The 17,023-nt window shown below is 37.3% G+C and overlaps 1 protein-coding gene across 1 annotated transcript; it reads right to left on the reverse strand.

The window, feature by feature from the left end:
* Window positions 1-5,588: 5,588 nt before the first annotated feature.
* On the reverse strand, window positions 5,589-14,980 carry LOC124521075 (eukaryotic translation initiation factor 4H-like). The gene is given in 4 exon segments (XM_047092255.1): window positions 5,589-5,768; window positions 11,126-11,220; window positions 14,486-14,929; window positions 14,932-14,980. Coding segments are annotated over 4 exon segments (768 nt in total).
* Between the last annotated feature and the right edge of the window lie 2,043 nt (window positions 14,981-17,023).

A 17,023-nucleotide genomic window follows, 5' to 3' on the forward strand; every position in this document is an offset into this window, starting at 1 on the left:
AGGGATTAAGTCACCTGACAAACATCACATTGGCAATAAGCGGCATGGCCAGGATTTGAATACAGGCACTCCAACTCCAAAGCTTACAATCTTAACAACTCTAAGACACTCTGTCATTGAATACTTTCAGTAACAGTACTACTAATATCAGCAATGACCATTTCTTACATGCCTTTTAGGTACTGTGCACACATTATGAAAACATTCTTCTTCCTTTTTTCACTTCATGTACTTTGCAAGAACTTCAGTTGCTCTTAAATTCTTCCAGGATTTTTCTGGAAGTTGTTAGGGGTTGTGTCTGGTCTAGTTCCAGGCTCCTGTGGTGGTTTCTGATTTCCTCTCTTTCATCCCAGTTCATGGAGGCATATATCCTTTGATGCCAGTGTCCATATTGCAACCATTTACAGTACCCATCTAAAGACCATGATTTCTGAAATTCTCAATACTTCCCAGTCTCCATATTCAGTGTGCTGATGGGTGAAACCAAGAAGGAGTTTTCTTAGTTGTGTCTGCCCTTGTGTTGTGAAGCTCTGAATGACAGGGATAGAGGGAAATCTGAATGACGGTAGTTCCTGTGCAGCACAAAGAATTACTCTACCCCTCATACTCTGGCCCACTGTCTATGAACCAAAGTTTGGGCTTCGACTCCCTTCTCCTCCTGAGTAAGCTGTATGGATCCACATGTGAAAAAGCGTATTTAGATCTTTAATGCCACCATAGACATAACTAGACAATCTGTAGGTAAGTCCAAACTATCTATAAAACCATCTATTAGAGGTCCCTTATAGTAGAATGATTTTGGAGGGGGGTGCTATTCGTCAGTATCATCTTTTCTTAAAACCTCTACCAATAAAACTCAGGAGATAAAGCTTCCAACCCATAAGTTATAAGTCAACCTATTTATAACCCTCATCAACTAAAGTTTAAAAACATATTTATCCCAAGATATAGCAAAAGAAGACAATTGTCTTATATTCTAGAAACAACAAAATATCTCTATAATACCCATAATCACTTCTTCAATTTATATTTGTAAACAGATTTACAGTTTATATAAATATATTCAACAACCCTTTAGTGAATGTTTAGCTTGTGACTTTACTATGCTAGGAATTGGGAAAAAAACAGAGGTAGGATACACTGTCATTTATGGACAATTAAAACAAATTATTTATGTATCAATGCATAATCCATAGTGGTAAGAAATACAAAAGGTTAAAAAATGTGCTTTGGTTTTCAACAGAAGAGGACAACATAATGAATACAATAAACACATAAATACATGAACTTTCATGACTTAAGACTGTGACTTTCCTCTATATTTCCTTCTGTCTATCCAGAAATGTGAATGTATATAATATGTGACATAAAAAAGAAGGGGTTGTTAAATCAGTGGGAAAAGGTAATCTGATCTATGAAATGGTATTGAGAGAACTAGTTAGCTAGTTCATTACTCCTTCAAATTATATGCCTTAGAAATGTGGCTGTAAGTTCTACGTAGGAAAAAGGCAGTAGAAGATGTGGGGATGGTTGTTTAATAGTTGTACCTGGAATAACTGGGAAAATAATATATTTATGGAAACCAGATATTAAGCTCTCTAAATAGATCCCAATATAGAGAATCCCTGCTCTCCATTGAAGTTCTGAGAAAGGACATATAAGGAAAAGATAGAAGCTAAAATAACTTTATTATTGATTGAAATTGATTTAATTTTATGTTTGTCAGTCAAATAGGCTTGTTAATACTGGTCTCAAAACTAGGCAGACATAGTTGTGAGTAATTCTGAACTGGGTCTATAGGTCTATATGGTCTACAGGTCCAATAGGGGGGTGGCCTATACCTGGAGAAGCAGAGCAGAATACCTTAGTGGCCAGAATAACAGTCAGAAGGTGAAGAGTGCAGCAGAACAGTGCTTGCTTAGTTATTTTTCCCAAATTTACTAGTTTCATGACTTAACCTCAGCTTTAGAATCAGTAGAGGAGAGAGGCCTTGAGTTAAATATCAGAACTCTTTTCACAGAAAGAAAACACAGAGAGGAGGAGATGCTTCCTACTAATACTCTTTCAATATTTGTTCTCTTTATTCCTTTGGCTTAATCAATCAACTATGATCAACTAGGGATAATGTCATTTCTCTTGAATGATATTAGCAGTTTAAATTTTTTTAAGGTTCATTTATTTATGAGAGAGAGACAGAGTGTGAACGACGTAGGGGCAGAGACAGAGGGAGACACAGAATCTGAAACAGGCTCTAGGCTCTGAGCTGTCAGCACAGAGTCCAACAAGGAGCTTGCACTCATAAACCACGAGATCATGACCTGAGCTGAAGCTGGATGCTTAACCAACTGAGCCACCCAGGCACCCCGAGATTAGCAGTTTAATCAGGACTGTCCTGGTGACACCTTTCCAAAGCCACTCCTCCAATACCAGTCTATCCTTTGGGACTGCTGGTCAGTAGTTAGATTTTGCCCTTAGAAACCTGTGAAATTATCCAAACAGCACATTAAGTCAACAGAAAGGCCATTCTATAATTTGCTCCATATTCTATTTCTCAACCCAATTATGTCCAGCCCTATTGATCATCATCAGATTATTAGAGATTCTGCAATGAAATTAAATGATACACTTAGGATAAAGCCCCCCCAAAATTCTAAAAACTGCTAACAGCATAAAAATATCCCAAATTGGACTATATTCTCACTTCTTTTGTCAGATTCCTAAGAGAAGTTAAAGGTTAAACATTAAATCCCATTGCAACTCCAACTCCAAAGAAACAGAATTACCAAAATAAAATTTTCTTTCTTTTCTGAAATAGAAGTACATAATCCAGGGGCAACTGGGTGGCTCAAGACGGTTGAGTGTTAAACTTTGGTTCAGGTCATGATCTCACAGTCTGTGAGTTCGAGCCTCGCATTGGGCTCTGTGCTGACAGCTTGGAGCCTGGAGCCTACTTTGGATTCTGTGTCTCTCTTTCTCTCAGCCTCTCCCCCACTCGTGCTTGTTCTCTCTCTCTCTTTCTCTCTCTCTCAAAAATAAATATTTAAAAAAATTCTTTTAATTTTTTTTTTAAAATTTTTTAATGTTTTTATTTATTTTTGAGACAGAGAGAGACAGAGCATGAGCAGGGGAGGGGCAGAGAGAGAGGGAGACACAGAATCTGAAGCAGGCTCAAGGCTCTGAGCTGTCAGCACAGAGCCCAATGTGGGGCTCGAACTCACAGACCGTGAGATCATAACCTCATGAGCTGAAGTCAGACACTTAGCCTACTGAGCCACCCAGGCACCCCTTAATGTTTATTTTTGAGAGAGAGACAGAGCATGAGTGGGGGAGAGGCAGAGAGAGAAGGAGACACAGAATCTGAAGCAGGCTCCAGGCTCTGAGCTGTCAGCACAGAGCTCCACGTGGGGCTCGAACCCACAAACTATTAAAAAGAATAATAAAAAAAAGAAGTTCATAATCCAAAGCCCAATTTCTCTCAACTTGGAATTCTCCTGAGTCACAGACAGATGGATTCTTAATAATTTAGTAGATTCTGGGGTTCTATTAGCAGTTGCAGCCTAAATTTTGTCATTAGAATGAACCTAATTCCTTCAGGGTCTCAGAAAATCTAAAAAAAGTTTCTGATATGCAGCAGATTAAAAAGTTTGAAGACTTAGTAACATATAAAATAATATCACAACCCTGCCACCATCTATACCACATTTAGAAAAAAAACTATTCAGCTCATCTGGTTAAGTGTCTGACTTCAGGTCAGGTCATGATCTCAGAGTTCGTGGGTTCAAGCCCCCCATCAAGCCCTGTGCTGACAGCTTGGAGCCTGGAGCCTGCTTGAGATTGTGTCTCTCTCTCTCTCTCTCTCTGCCCCTCCCTCACTCATGCTCTATCTGTCTGTCTCTCTTTAAAAAAAAAATAAATAAACATTACATAATATTTAAAGTAAAAAAAAAGATAACATTAAAAAAAAGGGGCACCTGGGTGGCTCAGTCGGTTGGGCGTCCAATTTTGGCTCAGGTCATGACCTCACAGCTTGTGGATTCGAGCCCCACATCAGGCTCTGTGCTGACAGCTCAGAGCCTGGAGCCTGCTTCATATTCTGTGTCCCTCTCTCGCTCTGCCCCTTACCCGCTCATGCTCTATCTCTCTCTCTTAAGAATAAATAAAACATTAAAAAAAAAAAAAAAAAGAAAAAAAAACTATTCCCTAAGGCAATTATTCCAGGCAATGTTGAGCTACTGAACCTCAATATTGAGTATTCATCAAGACCACAGCAGGAACTCAATGGTATTCAAGGAAAAGAGAAACTATTCCTCGTTTTAACCTTTCCAGGGTGCCAATTACTTTATGCCTGTTGCCCAGATACCATGTGAGGTTTTCAGGATTCTTCAGAGCAACAAAACCAATATATGTATGTATATATGTCTTTATATTCATACATGCACATCCAACCATATATATATATATATATATATATATATATACACATTTATGTGGGAGGAAGTTTGGGTGATTGTAGGTATGTGGGTGTGTAAAGAGATTTTTTTTTTAAGTTTATTATTGTTTTTTAGTAATATCTGCACCCAACGGGGGCTCAAACCCATGACCTTGCGATCAAGAGTTGCATGCTCTTCCAACTGAGCCAAGCAGGCGCCCCTGAAGAGATTTATTTCAAGAAATATGCTCACATGATTTTGGGGGCTGACTAGTCCAAAATCCATAGAGTGGGTTGGCAGACTGAAACTTAGGCAAGAGTTGATGTTGCAGTCCTGAGTCTGAAATCTGTAGGTGGCCTGTAGGGTAAGGTTTCTATGTATAGTCTTGAGGGCAGAATTTTTTTTTTTGGGGGGTGGGGAATCTAGCTTTTTGTTCTTAATGCTTTCAACTGATTGAATAAGGCCCACCTACATTGTGAAGATAATCTCCTTTACTTCAAGTCAACTGATTAGAAACATTAATCACATTCCAGAATACCTTCACTGTACCATCTAGACTAGTGTTTGATCAAACAACTGGGCAACATAGCCTAGCTATGTTGACACATAAAATTAACTATCACATCATGCCCTGTATACTTAAATTAAGCTGTGAACAAACTCCCAGAAAGATGTTGGTTTTGACACAAGATTTGGTATATTAGAGAGAGTTGAGTACATGAAGGAATCCTAAGCTTCCTCTTATTAAATAAGTCAATAGCCAACATAAAATCATGCCATGGGAGGAGGGTAGCCCTCAGTTTGTGTTCAGTACCAGATGGGTCCAAAGTTAGCTTTTCTACAGCTCCTCTGTGGCCCTAAGCATGGAATAAAATTTGGGTTAGTGATTCTGTTGTCTAGATCCTGCTAGAACCTGAGTTTTAGAATATCTGCTTTCTAGAAGCTGATTTCTATAATAACAAGGAATATAACTTCTTTGCAGTTTAGAAGCAACCAATACTCTTCTGCCAACCATTGACCAAAAAACTTTAAAGGATCTTTTCTCTGTATGGAATGTTTGTCTCAGCTGCTCCAATTGAGGAAAAGCAGGGCCTGCTAAGAGGTCTCAGAGCCATACTTTATTAAGGCGCTATTGTTGGTGTTCTTGTGTATTTGTGCCTATAACTGAGTCTTTGAGTCTACTGAGACAAAGCAGAAAGTTCTGCTGTCATCTGCGAACTCTGTCTCGCAGACCTCCATCCATTCTCTGAGGCTATCCATTTGGCCGCCTTTGGCTTGGATCCTCTTCTGGCTCTCACTGAGGCTGCTCTCAAGGAATATACCACCTTTGCCCAAGACCTGCTTGAAGAAAAAACAAAAAAACAAAAAAACACTCCTTTAAGGTGAAATCCTACATAAGCTGCAGTTATCTATAAGGCCACTATACCATATGATTGACACCAAGGTTACAGGGGTCAAAACTGGCCCAGTATAACCCTTATTAAAACACCAACTTCGGGGCGCCTGGGTGGCGCAGTCGGTTAAGCGTCCGACTTCAGCCAGGTCATGATCTCGCGGTCCGTGAGTTCGAGCCCCGCGTCGGGCTCTGGGCTGATGGCTCAGAGCCTGGAGCCTGTTTCCGACTCTGTGACTCCCTCTCTCTCTGCCCCTCCTCCGTTCATGCTCTGTCTCTCTCTGTCCCAAAAATAAATAAACGTTGAAAAAAAAAAATTTAAAAAAAAAAAAAACACCAACTTCAAAAATCTTTCCCTTTATACCAGAGATTAAGGACAGAAACAAATGCCCTTTTCATTCCAAAAACCTCTCCTCATGAGTGTTTTATCTAATATTTTGTTATTTCATTTTTAGTGTTCTCAATCCAAGCACAATTGGGTCCTTTACAGACCATCGAAGGCTACTCTTCTTGGCTCAGCTTCTGTACAATATTAAGAAACAAAATAAATGATTAAAGATGATGCAAGAATATTGCCATTATTATTGACAGAGGACAAGCTGGAAAATATGACATTAGGTCTTAGCCAAAGAGAATTACTAAACCACAAATTTAGGCAGAATTTATCTTTAAAGAAAGAGTACATGCCCACTCCCAGAAGAGAGTAGCAATGAGCAAAACATGCCAGCCCTTCTCTCCAAATTACTAGTTAGATAAGACACTTCACCTCTTCAGGAGCAGAATGAATAAGGTAGTAAATAGCAATTCAAAATTAAAACAACGAATCTCCTTTTGCTTTGAGCAAATCTCAGAAGTACCCTCATTATCATGGAGCAATCAATGATCATCTGTTCACATCCCCCCCTCCCACACCTGCCCCAGTCGTTCATTTTTTATCATTTTGGGATTTTTGCCAGACCGGCCTGAGAAGGGGCTTCCTGGTGCTTAGCTACAAAGCCTGAGAATCATTATTGTTAGTGGGAATCATGCAGTTGGGAGGAGTTCGGCAATTAAGATATATCTTGGTTCCTAGCACTGCTAAATCCTTGGAAGGGTGCTATTTGAACCTAATTCTAACTGTATAGTTAAAGAAAAATGGATTTTGTGAAGAAAATATCTGCAGAAAAGGATATGGTTAATGAGCTCTATTGGAATAAAATAAAGGGTCAAATAGGTCTTCAGGGACCATCTGCCAAAAAGAACTCACAAAGACCTGAGGCATAAACTGTAAGCACTGTATGACATTCCTCAAATTGTTTGTTTTTGTTGTTATTCTTGTGTGCCCATTGTATTATCAGTAAAAAAGGGCACAGACAAATTGGGTTTCAGGTATCGATTTGAGAAATTGCAGGTAAGTAGTAACAAAAACAATAAAGTGAGAATGTTTGGTACACTCTGCAGGCAGTTACTAGAGACAGATGACAAGGTATATAACAGATGGCGGCAATTTAAAAAATCTGTTATTAGATTTCTTTGATGAAGAATTACTTTGAAGATGATATTTCTCTATCTTCAGACTAATTCTAAGCCTAAGACTAATTATGAACTATTATTATAAAAGAAAGAAGTAGTGAGAAAGGAGGGTCATGAATTTACTGTGGGTGAGGTAGGTAGAGATTTGTTTAGTAAATAGTTGTTTTCCTCTTCTATATGCAGTCTCCAAATTTTCTTTGGAATAGAAGTCATGTTTTCATTGTGGAAGTGTTAGTTAAGAAAATAACTTCAGGCCTCAAGTGCTTTCAGGACATTTGTTCTATGACAGATTAGTTAAGGAAATAATTATTTCCACATATCTTTGGCAAATAAGAACAAATTCATAAATTGTCATGTGCATGATCATGTGAATCCGAGTTTCCATATCTTAGTTATTTTCTTTCATAGTAGTTCAGAGCTGAAATTTATTCATTTGAACATCTTAATTCTTAGCAGTGGTTGGCCTACCTTCTGTCTGAATGAAATTATTTTACAAATAAGAAAATAGATAAGCCTATGAATTAGAACAAGGCATACTCTTATTATACTAATCATTAGACTTTATTATTACCTGCCAAAACATAATGTGACTATGTATATTTAAAGCTGAAAATATTTTCTTGAATATCTTAGTTTTCTCAGAATTATTTGAATGGGTAGAGGTGGGGGTGTGGTATTATGGAGAGCCAGAAAAAATATTCTCAAACATTCTATTCTGGATATGTCTATGGAGGGAAAACATTTCTTGAGTTCTACCATAAAAGTATTCATTACAGAATGATTAGACTTGTTAAATTAAGCAATAAACCTTTTAGAGGAAGAGTAGAACATCTTAATGACCTGATATTAAGCAAATATTCTTACATAGGACATAACTATAAGGGAAAAAATGACAAATTAGATTATATCAAGATAATAATACCAAAAGATACCACTAAGAGACCAAAAGTTAAGTCACAGAATCAGGGAAGATATTTGAAGTACATATAATAAAGGAAATATAACCAGTATGTGTATATATATATATATATATATATATATGTACATATACACACACCTATATACATCTATGTGTAAACATACTCAACACACATACACACACTCATAAATATAATAGACACACAGTATCTTTCAAATCAATTTTATTTATTTATTTAGTTTCAAGTTTTTATTTAAATGGTAGTTAGTTAACATAGAGTGTAATATTAATTTCAGGGGTAGAATTTAGTGATTCATCACTTATATGCAACACTCAAGTGCTCATCACAAGTGCCCTCCTTAATACCTATGGCCAATGAGCACATCCCCTGCCCAACTTCCCTCCAGCAACCCTCAGTTTATTCTCTATATTAAAGGTCTGTTTCTTGGTTTGTCCCTCTCTCTCTCTTCTCTTTTTCCTTCCCCTAGTTTCATCTGTTTTTTTTTTCTTAAATTCCACCTATGAGTGAAATCATATGATATTTGTCTTTCTCTGATTGACTTATTTTGATTAGCATAATACACTCTGTCTTTAGACAGTCAAGACATTGAAAATAAGTAAAAGATTTGAGCATGCATTTCATAAAAAAAAGTATATTAAAATGACCAGTTAACATAAAAAGTTACTCAACTTCACTAGTCAATAAGGAAGTGTAAATTATAACCACAGCGTGATACAAACTCACCAAAATGACTAAAATGAAAATTACATAAAATAAGTCATGGGGAGAATGTGGGACTGAACACCAGTAATGTAATTGAAAATTAGTATAACTACTTTAGAAAAATCTATGTGGTATTTTTTAAACCTGTGAATATCATATTTAACTCTTAGGTTAAATTCAAGGAAAAAACACCAAAAATATGTCTGCCAAAAATATGAACAAGAATGTTCATAGCAGTAGTATTTATAAAACCAAACAGGAAACTCTTTCAATGCCATCAAGGGCAAATAAATATTGGTATATTTCCACAATGAAATGTTATATAGTAATGAAAATGAAAAAAAAAAAACTACTAGTACAAGCAACATGGATAAATCCTCCAATTATAATATTGAGTGAAAATAATCAGAAAGCCAAAGAATCTATATGTATCATTCCAATAGTATAAATTTCAAAAAAAGCAAACCTAACCCGTGGTGTTGGAACTCAGGATTGCAGTGTCATTGTGGGGAATACTGACCGGAAAGGGGTCCAATGGAGGGGAAGGTCGGTATGCTGTTCTTCTGTTTCTTGAGTTGTGGATCTAGTTACCCAGATGTGTTTACTTGGGCATATTTATCTGGATACTTAAGATTTGTACATTCTTCTGAATGCATGTTATGCTTCACAAAATGTAAAACTGTATTGACAGCTGAAAATTCACATATTGCCATAGAACTTCTGTAACACTAAACACTATGCCTTCCCTAGTAGGCTGCATTGAGCTTTATTTTATATCTATTTACTTTATGTCTATTTGTTATGTATTCCTGCCTTTTTCTGATTTACTTTCCTTGGGTATTGGCTTTGTTGTAGAAATCCAGTGTACTTTAAGTATAAGACCTCAAAATATGTCCATAAGGACAATTCAGGCAAAACAATGTAAGAACGGAGTTTTCACACATACCAATCTGTTTAGAAATTTAGCTTTTAACCAATGGAAGGAATAACATTCATGAAATAAGCAAAAATGTTAATGAAATGGAATTTGCACCAATTATTTAAGCTAGTGAATAGGTCACACATTGAGCAAACTGTCCTGGAAAAGTTACTAATTTCTTTTATTTTGAAACAGTGCACATTTGGCTAAAGGTCCAAGGTAGAGCTGTCTAATTCACTAAAATTCCTTCCTCCTTTCCAATTATTTTAAACCACTGGTTTTAAGTTTTATTTGATGAATTTTTTGCATTTCCAAATAGGAATCCAGTCAGTACAAAAGAGTATCTTGATAGCTGTTATCTCTCTTTTTCTATCTCTCTCTCTTTCTCTCTCTCTATCATCTGTTTATCATCTATCACTACCTGTCTCTATCATCTAATCTATCCATTTATTATCTATTTTTATATTATCTATCTGTATCTATCTATCATCTGTCATCTCTCTTCTATCTTTCATTTATCACTATATCTTTATGCATCATCTATCTATATCTCTCTATATTATCTATATATCTATTTATCTATTATCTATCTATCTATCTATCTATCCATCTCCATATATACCTATAATCTTTCCATCTGGTATTTACTTGGAAAACACGAATAGCTCTTCATCACTTGGAAACAGCAATAGGTAATATGGCCATTGGTTTACATTTGACGTTTACATAAAATGTATAATCTGAAACCACTATCCAGGCTATCTTAGAATCTCTAAGGAGAACCACAAGAATTTTACTTTCTTTACAAATGCTTGAATTTCAGTATGCTCAAGAATTTTGGTACTCCTGCTCAATAGCCTAGAAGAAAAGAAGAGATATAGAGGGTACAAGTTGCAAGGAAATATTTTGTCCTTTCTCCTCCTTCTCCTCCCCTATTCAAATTTGCACGAGAAGTTTCTCCACAAGATTTATGACAGCTTGTTTTCTTCCTCCCTGAATAGGAGAGAACAGGACAGGGTACGGTCAGTTCTCATCTTATGAATAGACTGCATTACAAAAACTATCGTATTAGTTATGTATTTGGACTCTTAGTGAGCTTTTAAATCAACACTCAAAGCACACAGTAATTTAGTTGAACTTGAGCTATGCTGATGCCATCTTTTTAAAAATGATAAACAAATGCCAATTATACCATAGTTTATCAGAGAAAAACATTCACAAATCTAACCTTGCACGGGTTTGCAGGCAGTGTCCCTGCAGCAGTAGGTCTCTGAAAGTGGACAGAGCTTGGAACATTTACATTGTAAGCTCGGACATCTTTACCTGAATACATATATGTTAGTGCTTTGAGAGGTCATCTCATATCTAATACCTGAAGGAGATTATTTATATATAATTCTATGTAGTGTCACATAATTGTTAAGAATGACATTTTGGAGTAAACCAGACTTAGATCTATTCCTAATTTAAAGTTTCAGGTTTCTCACTTTATTTTCTTCCAGTTTTATTAAGAAATATTTGACATGCATCCTTGTATAAGTTTAAGGCATACAGCATGTTGGTTTGATTTACATACAGTGTGAAATGATTGCAGTGGGTTTAGCTAAGATCCATACTCTCATAAAAAGAAAAGAAGATAAGAAAGGGGAAAAAAAAGGAGGAAACATCTCCTTTGATGAGAATTCTTAGGGTATACTTATACTTTTTTTTTTTGACAACTTCCCTATTTATCACACAGCAGTGTTAGACATAGTTTTCATGCTGCACATTACATCTCTAGCACTTCATTATCTTATAACTAGAAGGTTGCACCTTTGACCACCTTCCTTTAATTCCCTTTTCCACTACTCTTTGTCTCTGGTAGCCACCAGTCTCATCTCTTCTGAGTTCCCCCCCCCCACTTAGATTCTTTTTTCTTTTTTAATATGAAATTTATTGTCAAATTGGTTTCATACAATACCCAGTGCTCATCCCAACAGGTGCCCTCCTCAATGCCCATCACCCACTTTCCCCTCCTCCCACCCCCCATCAGCCCTCAGTTTATTCTCAGTTTTTAAGAGTCTCTTATGATTTGGCTCCCTCCCTCTCTTTTTTTTTTCCTTCCCTTCCCTCATGGTCTTCTGTTAAATTTCTCATGATCCACATAAGAGTGAAAACATATGGTATCTGTCTTTCTCTGTATGGCTTATTTCCCTTAGATTCTTCATATAAATGAGATCACACAGTATTTGTCTTCTCTGTCTGACTTATTTCACTTAGCACAATGCCTTCAAGGTCCATCCATATTGCTACAAGTGGTAGGATTTCCTTATATTTTCTTGTTGAATAATATCCCATTATCTATATATATCTATATATATCTATCTCTATATCCATATCTCTATCTCTATCTATCATCTATCATCTATCTGTTGCATTTTTTAATTTGTTCATCTGTTGATGGACACTTAGCGTTTTTCCATGTATTGCCTATTGTAAATAATTCTCTCCTATGCTTTCTATGTTTTGGCTATTGTAAATATTGTAAAAAAATGTTTATTTTATATACGTGTACTATCACCTCTTTATCCGTTCATCTATCAATGGACACTTAGGTCATTCCCACATTTTGGCTATTGTAAATAATGCTGCTTAGAATATGGGGTACAGATATTTTTTCAGGTGAGTTTTTCTTACCTTTGGATATACTCCCAGAAGTGGAATTCCTGGATCATATAGGAGTTCAATTTTAATTAAAAAAAATTTTAACTACTTTAATTTGTGAGAGAGATAAACAGGGAATGAGCAGGGGAGGACTAGAGAGAGAGGGAGAGAGAGAATACCAAACAAAGGCTCTGAATTGTCTATGCAGAGCCTGATGTGGGGTTTGATTTCATGAACCATGAGATCATGATCTGAGTCGAAATCAAGAGTTGAACACGTAACCAACTTAGCCACCCAGGCACCCCTCTATTTTTAAGTTTTTGAGGATTTTCCATACTGTTTTCTGTAATGTTTTTTTACCAATTTGCAATCTCACCAACAGTGCATAAAGTTTCCCTTTTCTCCACATCAACAACAGAGTTTGTTATCTCATGTCTTTTTGATAATAGCCATTCTAACAGATATGAGGTGATCCCTCATTCTTGTTTTAATTTCCATTTCCTTGATGACTAGTGATGTTAAGTAAATTTTCATGTACCTATTGACATTTTGCATATCTTCTTTGGATAAATGTCTATTCAGGTGCTTTACCCATTTGTTATTTGCATTATTTGGTCTTTGTCTTTGCTATTGAATTATATGAGGTCTATATATGTTTTGGATATTCATCCTTTATTAGAAAAGTGGTTTAGCAAATATTTTTCCCATTCTGTAGGTTGTCTGTTCACTTTATTATTTCTTTTGTTGTGCAGAAGTTTCTAGTGTGATGTATATCCATTTATTTATTTTTTTATTTTGTTGCTTGTGGTTTAGGTGTCATGGTCAAAAAATAATTACCAAGACCCAAGTCAAGGAGTTTTGTTCTTTTCTTCTAGGAGTTTCATGGTTTCAGTTCTTAATGGAAGATTTAATTTATTTCAAGTTAATTTTGTGAGTGGTGTAAACGTGGGTCCAGTTTTATTCTTTTACATGTGAATATCTAATTATCTCAGCACCATTTATTGAAGAGACTGCCTTTTGTCCATTGACTATATTTGGCTCCTATGTCAAATATTAGTTGACCATATGTGCTTGGGCTTATTTCTGGGCTGACAATTCTGTTCCATTGGTCTCCTTGTCTGCTTCAATGCCAGTATCATATTGTTTTTGTTTGTTTGCTTTAAGTATTTTGTAAGATTTTCTTTTATTTAAAAGATTATTCACAAAATGCCATACCCATAGATTTACTTTCTGACATACAGCTGAACGTGGAATTCCATTCTCACATTTAAAAGTCAGCTGGATTGCACAGTTCAGATGAATTTGTTTTGTTCTTAAGCTTTCCACATTGAAGATGTAAGTAGTCATCTGAAAGCATCAGGTTTGATTACAACCACATAATGCATGTCTTTCTTAAGTATTGGTGTTACACAAATGGTTCTTGTTTTGGAAGGAGAGGTGGCAGGTAAAGGAGGGAAAGGAGAGAGAGTTCATAGTTGCTGAGACCTCAGGACAGAGACACAGTGAGAGAAGCCAAGGATGCCAGCTAGTGAGGACAACTCCCTAAGCACACTGCTAAGCAGGCTAGGGGACCTTGTAGCACCCCCTTCCCCTCCCACTGGCTGGTCTCTTCCACTGGCTCTAGTTGCTGGCTGGCCCTGAACTACTCTCAATTGGAAGGACCGGGACTCAGTGCAGGACCCAGGTTGTTCACACACAGGCGTTGGAGCTCAGAAGCAACGGCCCAGGCCCTGGCCCTGGGTATGTGCCAAACACAGTGTGTAGGAACAGGCAACCGTGTCCTAAGGAGGAGACCTGGTGACTTATAGCCTCTGAAGGCTCTTGACAGCTCTGCAGAGTAAAATCCTCAGTTCATCAAGTGAAACAGTAAAGTGCCAGATTTTAGGCCCATTTTCATTATAAAATTCAGGGAGGGTGGTAAGCACAGCATCTCACTGTTACTTACGCCAAGGAACAAACAGATAAATGCAAGGCAGAGACGGGGACACACACATGACAAAGGTCTGAGGAGCGCCCGTGTCCTCACTGCGAGCACAGCCTCTGTCATCCGGTCCACCTTTCCTGAATCCAAAGCCACTTTTATCTTGTTTTGTGTCTTCTGCAATGTCCACACAAAGTGACTGATCACCCAACCATGCACCATCATGTGTCAAGCCTTCATTATGGGAATCCACCTCATCAAATTCTACATAGCAGAATTTGTCTGTGTTTTTGTCTCTGACTAGCAGTACACTCCTTATGCTGAGATCCTTACAGATAGCATCTGTGTTGCCCTGAACTGTATTAAAAGGTAGATTTCCTACATATGCTGTGTAGCGGGGCTCTGTGGGCATCTCCTTCTGGCTATGGGAACCATGGCCACAAGCACTGCCGCAGGACCCTCTGCCGTGCCAGAGCTGCTGTAGGACCTATCATGGTAGCTATCACCAGAGTCTGCCATTTGCCTTCTCCTCTGGGAGAGGAACCAGTATCATACTGTTTTGATGACTATAGCTTTATAGGATAGCTTGAATCAAGAGGAATGATATCTCCTGCCTTGTTTGTTCTCAAGGTTGCTTTGGCTATTTGGAATCTTTTGCAGTTTCATATAAATCTTATGAGTGCTTTTTCTGACATCTGTAAAAAATACCATTGGAATCTTGATAGAGATTGCATTGAATCTATAGGTGGCTTTTGGTAGTATTGACATTTTAACAATATTAATTCTTCTAATCTATGAATATGGGATGCGTTTCCATTTATTTGTATCTTTGATTTTTTTTCATCAATGACTTATAGTTTTCAGCATAGATATCTTTCATTCTTCCTAGAAATTGATACTATTATTGTAATTACTGGAAAGAAAATTCTTTCAATATCAGATGGACTTCAATTCTTGGCTTTCAACAAATAACAAGGAAGGAGACTTAATAAAGTTGTCATCCAATAGATTATTAACATTTTAATTTTTTTGATGATTTTTGATATTTGATTTTTGTCAGATAAATCAGAACAAATGGGATGTATATATATACACACACACTACAAATGTACATGCATATATGTGTGTGTTTGCATATACATATATATGTATATATCATGAGATTTATTGCAAAAAGTTGACTTGTATGATTGTAAGGCCTAGTTAGGCAAGTCTGAAATCTGTAAGGCAAACCTTCAGACTAGAAACTCTAAGGCAGGAATTGATATTGCACTTTTTAAGTGGAACTTCTTTTTTTTTTAAATTTTTTTTTCAACGTTTATTTATTTTTGGGACAGAGAGAGACAGAGCATGAACAGGGGAGGGGCAGAGAGAGAGGGAGACACAGAATCAGAAACAGGCTCCAGGCTCTGAGCCATCAGCCCAGAGCCTGACGTGGGGCTCGAACTCACGGACCGCGAGATCGTGACCTGGCTGAAGTCGGACGCTTAACCGACTGCGCCACCCAGGCGCCCCTAAGTGGAACTTCTGAATTACTTCTTCCTCAGGTATATCTCTGTTTATCAATGAGAAGCTCCTTTACATAAAATCAACTGATGGTAAAGAAGATATCCAGATGCCCAACAGACACATGAAACGATGCTCAATGTCACTGATCATCAGGGAAATACAAATCAAAGCCACACTGAGATACCACCTGACCCTGGTCAGAGTGGCTAAAATGAACAAATCAAGACTATAGATGCTGGCAAAGATGTGGAGAAAAGGGAACCCTCTTGCACTGTTGGAAGGGATGCAAACTGGTGCAGCCGCTCTGGAAAACAGTGTGGATGTTCCTCAAAAAACTAAAAATAGAACTACCCTATGACCCAGCAATAGCACTGCTAAGAATTTATCCAAGGGATACAAGAGTGCTGATGCATAGGGGGCACATGTACTCCAATGTTTATAGTAGTGCTTTCAACAATGGCTACATTGTGGAAAGAACCTAAATGTCCATCAACGGATGAATGGATAAAGAAGATGTGGTTTATATATACAATGGAATACTACTTGGCATTGAGAAAGAATGAAATCCTGCCATTTGCAGCAACATGGATGGAACTGGAGGGTATTATGCTGGGTGAAATAAGTCGGTCAGAGAAAGACAGATACCATATGTTTTCACTCATATGTGGAACTTGAGAAACTTAACAGAAGACCATGGGGGAAGGGAAGGGGAAAAATAGTTACAAATAGAGAGGGAGGTAGGCAAACCATGAGACTCTTAAATACAGAGAACAAACTGAGGGTTGATGGGGGGGTGGAGGGAGGGGAAAGGGGGTGATGGGCATTGAGGAAGGACACTTGTTGGGATGAGCACTGGGTGTTGTATGGAAGTCAATTTGACAATCAGTTACAAAAAATAAAAATAAAAAAAAATAAAAGGAGTCCTTATCCCACATAATGAAGATATTTCATTTTGGGACTTCACATAATCTGTGTTCTTTTTTGTTGTTGTTGTTTGTTTATTTTTGAGAGAGAGAGAGGCAGACAGAGTGCAAGTGGGGAGGGGCAGAGAGA

The sequence above is a fragment of the Lynx rufus genome, unplaced genomic scaffold (genome assembly GCF_022079265.1).
Source record: "Lynx rufus isolate CCGP_SWC_20201006 ecotype Redwood Valley unplaced genomic scaffold, mLynRuf1.p SCAF_3, whole genome shotgun sequence".
NCBI classification, from domain to species: Eukaryota; Metazoa; Chordata; class Mammalia; order Carnivora; family Felidae; genus Lynx; species Lynx rufus.